This window comes from Akebia trifoliata, chromosome 8 (assembly GCF_017979445.1).
Source record: "Akebia trifoliata isolate Shusen 1 chromosome 8, ASM1797944v1, whole genome shotgun sequence".
Taxonomy (NCBI): domain Eukaryota; kingdom Viridiplantae; phylum Streptophyta; class Magnoliopsida; order Ranunculales; family Lardizabalaceae; genus Akebia; species Akebia trifoliata.
In genome coordinates, this window is record NC_141382.1 from 16,692,739 (window position 1) to 16,699,661 (window position 6,923).

General features: G+C 37.3%; 1 protein-coding gene across 1 annotated transcript; it reads right to left on the reverse strand.

Moving 5' to 3' along the window:
* Window positions 1-202: 202 nt before the first annotated feature.
* On the reverse strand, window positions 203-6,430 carry LOC147396308 (GEM-like protein 2). Its single transcript, XM_086451017.1, has 4 exons — window positions 5,870-6,430; window positions 5,675-5,776; window positions 2,256-2,530; window positions 203-530 (listed from the first exon to the last, which is right to left on the reverse strand). Exons 1-4 carry the CDS (start codon window positions 6,342-6,344, stop codon window positions 336-338), a joined length of 1,047 nt encoding a protein of 348 aa, XP_086307143.1. The 5' UTR covers window positions 6,345-6,430; the 3' UTR covers window positions 203-335.
* Between the last annotated feature and the right edge of the window lie 493 nt (window positions 6,431-6,923).

Consider the following 6,923-nt stretch of genomic DNA (forward strand, 5'->3'; position numbering starts at 1 on the left):
CCTAAATTAGAATTTTACCAAACTAAGTTGACCAAATGAAAAAAAAAAAAAAAATTAGAGGAAACTTCTGGACTCCAAACAACATAATGGGAAAAATAAGAGGGATGATTATGGATGGTAAAATTGTAGAAAGATTTGACAGAAAAGGAGTTGTCCTTAGTACCCTCACCCCCCCCCCCCCCCCCCCAAAATGTCACCCGTCGAATGGTAAATGATACATCTCGTAAATGCCTAAGTTGATTCCATAATATGTATCACATAATCAAATACATAGAGACACAAAATAAGTGAATGTGCAATTATCTGATGTTAATTACAAGACATTTCTTAATCTGTCAGACAGATAAAGAACGAGCACTGGAGTGCTGTAAAACCTCGGTTAGAGTCTTGAGTGCTTTGTCGTAAGATACAAATCCCATAAACCAGAATTCCTGGCCTTCTACAGTGATAATCTGGATGTATTTTTCAGAAGGATTCAATCTGTTTGCAGACGGATTCACTGAGCTCAACCTATCAAGCGGCACTACCACCTGGATTTCATGTATTAAAAAGAAGTTAAAAACTCAAATACAGTAAGTAGCAGAAAAAATGATACAAAACAGTCAAAAGAAAGTATCAAGTAAAAGAAAATAATAAACCAAAGAGATAGTAGCACAAGAATAAACATATATGATTGGCAACAAGATGTCATGATTTTTTACCAAATTAACTTAGATTTCACAAGAAACGGGTTATTTTTTTCGGTCATGTTATACCAACACACCAGCTGTTAAGAATGACAATAGTGATTAGTTTCTTTATGTTTATTGGTCGGGTTAGGTTCAGCAATTGCAGCTCAAGTTTTCTGTGCCGATACTTTCCATCATCCCATATATTAACAAGACTACATCTTCTGTATGAAAAGAAGAAGAAATTCAGTAAAGAGAAATGTTGCATAAGAAAATTGAGATTTCCTTAATGATATGTTTTGTCCAGATGGAAATGTACCAACCTCTTATCTCTACTTTGAGTCTCAAAGATACCTCCTCAAGGTATGCATGTCCAACAGGCATTTCAGCTACTTGGAGCATGTTGAATGCCTATGTGACAGAGACAGATATGAACGTTTAACATGCATATGCGTGTTGACAAACTTAAAAACACATTAAATATAGCTAGAAGTATATCATAGTACATATGTATGGACAAGCCAGTATGTGACTTCTCAGTGGCACTATGTAAGACATGCCATATCTATCTGTCCTTTTCACATAGCTGAACTCCCTTTGAGAGACGAGAAACACACACGAACAAGCAATCAAACCATGAATAGCCTTTCAATTTCTTTATCACTTGAGCATTGGGATCTTTTATTCAAATGTTACCAACTTTCTCTCACCACTAACTCCACTGGTCAATGCTGTTATTTCTCCTGTAGCTATGGAAGGGCTTTCACTTTTCCACTATATAATAGTTTGACATGACCATCAAGAACAAAAATCATCTTATGCGGCAGGACATTATCCAACAGTAGTGAACTTTGACATAATAGATGTTTTCTCATCATGAGAAAAGTACCAGAGAAAGAAAGTTGATAACAAAAAGAATATAATTTGATGGAAGAAACTTATTCCTTACAAAATAAGTTATTCATATTTGTTTTTCCTCTCCTCTTTTTTGTTCCCCTGATAATAACTTTTAAGGAAAACAATGTACTTCCTGATTCTTGTAAGCGAAACACTTTCCTTACTAACATAGTACGATTTTAAGCCTTACTGTCGTTTTGCTCAAATGGATTACAACATCAGCAATCCAACAACACAGCCCTCTGAGTTTCATCGAAAAACTAATATCCAAAAGAAAAAGAAAATTCAAAAACAATTTCTTTTGAGCTTGATTCAAGGTTTTGAAATTGTTCGGCTACCAAACTTCCACCTAACTCCCAAACTCATAATTAAAATTCAATGGTGAAAAATAAATTTTTTTGAAATTTTCTTTTTTTCCTAAGTCCATAGAATTTTGTCCTCTACAACCCTAAAGCATTGGATCATGTTTTTGGATTCCACAAGGTGATCCCAAGGACTCTTAGTAAGGGTGAACCTCTTACTAACTAAGTAAGGTTAGTCAGACTCTTAGTGTAATAGGGATGTTTTACTATCCTAACTTTTGACATATGATAGAATGTCAGTTCCTCCTACCTTTACTCAAGGTTATATAAATAACTAATATAAGATGCAATGATTGTAATCACGATTAACAAAAAACAAAAACGATACCTTGTAATAAAACCACTCCTGTTGTCCTGGGGCAGGGCAGCGACAAAGGGCATTGTCACTGCAAAAGGCTACTCTTTTTGTGGATATATATAGAGTCCCGATAACAGGGCCTGTGGAAGTTGAGAGATAACAAGCATGTGCCTTGAGCAGTTTTTCCCCTGAAAAGATTCCAAATGTCTGCTGAAAAACTTTTTCATGGCCCCCTTCTGCAAGCACCTTTGTCCCTTTCGCAAGTCTCGCCATGGCTGCATCGGTGAAACTAGGACTGGTTTTGACTGGTATACGAAAATATGATTAGGAATAAAATTTATGCCTGAAAGAAAGGCAGAGACAATCTAAATCCAATCACAGATCAATAAGCACTCCAGCTAACATACATCAGCATAAGTAAACATGCATAGTGGAAGATAGTAATTAAGATGAAACTCTGGCCAACCAAAAGTATAAACAATGAACCTTCTCTCTGATGCTAACGAACTTCGGAAGACCAGGAAGGAACATATCATTAATGAGCATATTCAAGGAATATTAGAGTAAACCAAATAGGGGATAAAATAAAATAAATTGAGATGGTTCATTCATGTGCAATGAAGAGGGAAGTACTAATGAGAAGTGATTTAGTGCATGAGGTGTATGGGATATCAAAGATATAATCCAAATTGCAAAGTTTCATGGTATCGCAAATTCTTGGGCTTGTTGGAGAGGTGACTGAATAATTTTTCAATCGACACAAAAATTAACCTAATCAAATAAGTTTTGACCCCTCAAAATAAGGTCTAAAGAAAAATGACGTGAGTAGTACTTAAACTTGAATCAACTCCTAAAATAACTCAAATACAACTCATAATTAAAAAAATAATTAATCTAAAATAATCTATAGACAAAACAGAAATGATAAAAAATAAATATAGACCCAAACAAATGGAAACCTAAATAATTACAAAATTTTCGTTGGTGGCTTGATTTGCGTCACGCATTATTCTCCTCTGGTTGGAGAAAACTAGTCCTCGAGTTTTGAAGTACTTGAGAATGGTCAAAACAATCTGACTCGTCCCTTTTGGTGAAGACTTGTCCTTGTGTCCTAATGACGTGTTGAGAAGATGTGGCTTCTTTATGAGGATTCTGTAAGAAGGTAGATTAGTGTTGGAAGGAGTTTAATTTCAACAGAAACTCGGGTTTTGTATTTAAGAGCAAACTCAAAGCTCTAAAGGAGAAGATCACAGTTTAGAATACAAAAGTGTTTGGTAGAGTAGATGTGAAGAAGTCCATTATGGAGAAAATAGAATCATTCGACTACAAAGAGAATTCTATTGGCGTATTAGAGGAAGAGAAAGGGAGGAGGAACAATCTTAAGGTTGAGTTCCAAAAGGTGGCACTGATGGAAGTACGTTGAAAACAAAAATGGAGGGTAACGTGGTTGAAGGAGGGGGATAATAACACCAAAAAATTATTAAAATGGCAAATTCTCGAAGAAGCTTCAATCAAATTAGAAGAGTGGTAATCGATGGGGGATGCATAAAGGGAGATGAGAGGATAAGGGAGGGGTTGTGGAGTTTTACAAGAAATTGTATGAGGAAAAGCAAGAAAATTGTCCTATCCCAGAGTTGTTGGAGTTTGATTCTTTAGCTCAGGATCGACGTGATTGGTTGGAGAGGCGTATCGAGGTGGAAGAGGTTCATAATGCAATTTCAATAATGAGTGGAAAAAAGGCCCCAAGCAGCATTGATTCTCCAATGGCCTTCTTCAAAAGTTGACAGGAGACGGTGTAGGAAGATTTGATGGAGGTAATAGATAACCTCCAGGTGAGGAATTTCTTGGACTATGGCCTCAATAGTATTTTAATAGCATTGATTCCAAAGAAGCCAAGAACGGAGGATATTGCAGATTTCAGACCAATTAGCCTAGTGGGGTCAACATATAAAAAACCATTACAAAGGTACTGACTAATAGGATGAAGGAAGTGATTCACAATCTAATTGGTCAAGACCAAGGTTCATTGTCAAGGAAAGACAAATTCTAGATGGAGTTTTGATTGTTAATAAATACATTGATTCCAAAAAGAGAACAAAAGACTTAAGTTTGGTATGCAAAATTGATCTACACAAAGCATACGAACATGTGAATTGGGGCTTTCTGAGGTATATGTTACAACTCATGGGCTTGGGGGAATAGATAGAATGGGTCAGCATGACTTCCGCATCGCTCACAATTTTGGTTAACGGGTGCTCAACTGGCTTCTTTAGGAGTTCTCAAGGTTGAGACAGAGAAATCCTTTATCCCCTATGTTATTTGGGATTGGGGCTGAAATGCTAGGAATGATGCTCAAGAGCGGTTTTAGTTTAGGGGAGTTGTCCGAATTCTTAGTTAAGAAGAATGGGGCAAGAGTATCTCATTCACAATTCGCAAATGACACCTTAGTAGTTTTTAAAGCTTTGGTGGATTAGATGAGATTTTTAAGGGGAGTGATTTGTTATTTTGAGGCGATATTTGGGCTTCAAATCAACCTCAGAAAGAGTAAACTGTTTGGGGTTGGGGGGGATTCTAAGGTCCTTAGGTGGGCTACAATGTTTGAGTGCTATGAGGACCATTTATCAATGACTTGCCTAGGCCTTCCCTAGGTGCAATGTATATGAGTAGGGATATCTAGGATTCAGTGATTGGGAAGATGGAGAAGAGATTGAGTTCCTGGAAATCAAGATATTAAATCAGGATATTTATTCAAAAGAAATGGGTCTAAGCCCATTTCTTCATGTTTTCTTGGCATTATGTCTCCCTAATAAGAGTACTATTGTCTTTCTTGCTTTACTATAAAAAGGAAAAAAAAAAAGGAAAAAAGATAAGGGAGTTGCAAAGAACCCCAAGACCCTATTTCCTCCATCTTCTCCACTGCGTTTGTACGTCAGATTGGGATGGCTCAGCAAAGCCCTTGTACCGAGGGTTATTTTTAATAATGCAGGGTTTCCCCCCACACCTTTTTTGGGATGGAGCTAGTCCCTACGGAAGCACCCCAACCCCAAGGAAGTTTCCCAACTTGCAATAGGGTTAAATCAGTAGGTCACCCAGTTTTGAACACATTAGTTTTGAGTTTCATCTTTTGTGGATTTGGAATTCAATCTAGATTTGAAGACACAAAAGAAAGTGAAAAGCAAAGCAAATGGAATGGACTGAACTGAATGGTTATACTTATATATAGAGAGAGTGGATTCGTGTAGAGATCTTAAATATTTGAGAATAAAAGATCTAGATTAATAGAGGATAGTCAACTGCTAAAAATCTGGACCAGAAATTTACGAACTGGATATAGGAAAAAAGGGACACAACCTACCTAGGTCTCGCACAAATATTTTAAATACCAATCAGATTACGTGAGATCAAAATCTATGTAATTATCCACTATCCAGACCATATAATGAACTTACGGTGGTGCCACACGTTTTCGGCAAGGACCTCTGCTTTTCTAGTGGCACCTTCAAACTTGTTACCCAATCGATTGAACACGTTAAGGATCATTTCCATGGGACCTGAAACAAAAATAAAAAATAAAAAACCACACTTATTTGATTTTATTGGTTGAGAACTTGAGATTGATTAAATAAGGGTTGGTGATTGGTAACTCTTTCCAGAGGACCCAGGAACAGGGGATGTGTGAACGTAGGGATTGCTGGTGTTGCCAGGACCAAACGAGGAGGACGAAGAGTTGTTCATGTAGTTGACTTTTAAGGTTGCTGGATCAGAAGAAGGAATGGCTTCGGCCGCTACCCAAGTTGCGGCCTGTTGTTGTTGTTGTTGCTTGTTCACTGGATGGGTTTGTGGTGGGATAGGTGTGCCCATGACCCACGTGCCCCACCTCCCCTCCTCTCCTGCTGCTGTTGAGCATGAACCATATGGCTTGCCTTCCTTCTTCTGCTTGCTTCCATGATGGTCCTGGTCCATATCTCTCTCTCCCCCCCACCACTTTGCCTTGCTTTGCTTGTCTGAGAAAGAAAATGGATTGGATTCTTTATTTTCTCTCTTGCCTTTCTTGCTCGTGGTGTGGGAATTGGGAAAGAATGATTCGATTCTTAACTCTCTCTCCCTTGTGAAAATCATGTATCCTAAAAATCATAGTATTTGATATCTTGTATACACTAGATCTAAGCTTTTGAAAAAGAAGTTAAATCCGACGAATAAAAATCATTCTTCAGATAATGCTATTATCAATGGATGCGCATCATCAATCAAACTGATCTTTTGTGTGTAGATTTAAGGAGAGATAAATCACATATTCGTATGGTTAGTGGGTCCCAAAAGAATGTCACGTGGCATAAAATGAGCTGCCACCTAACCTTGGTTAAGTATGGGACACCGTTCTAGATCTCCATTTTATTTGCAAATCATATCTAAATTCCACGACAGCATTTAAGATTTTAAAAAAATGTAAAAAAAATCATTTTTACATTTTTACACTATCTTCAAGTCCTAATAGACGCTCGAAATAGAGAAGAACTCCATCTCCTCCGTTCTCAAAATCCAGTCGAACTCCATCTCCGTCATCACATCTAGGCTCTATCTAACTCGAAAAATAAAATTGATTTCAACTCTCACGAAGGTAGATTGTCTCTCTCATTATGGAAACTCCATTTCCGGGATACCATACATGTTCTCTTTAGTTTTGGGTTTGAACCATTT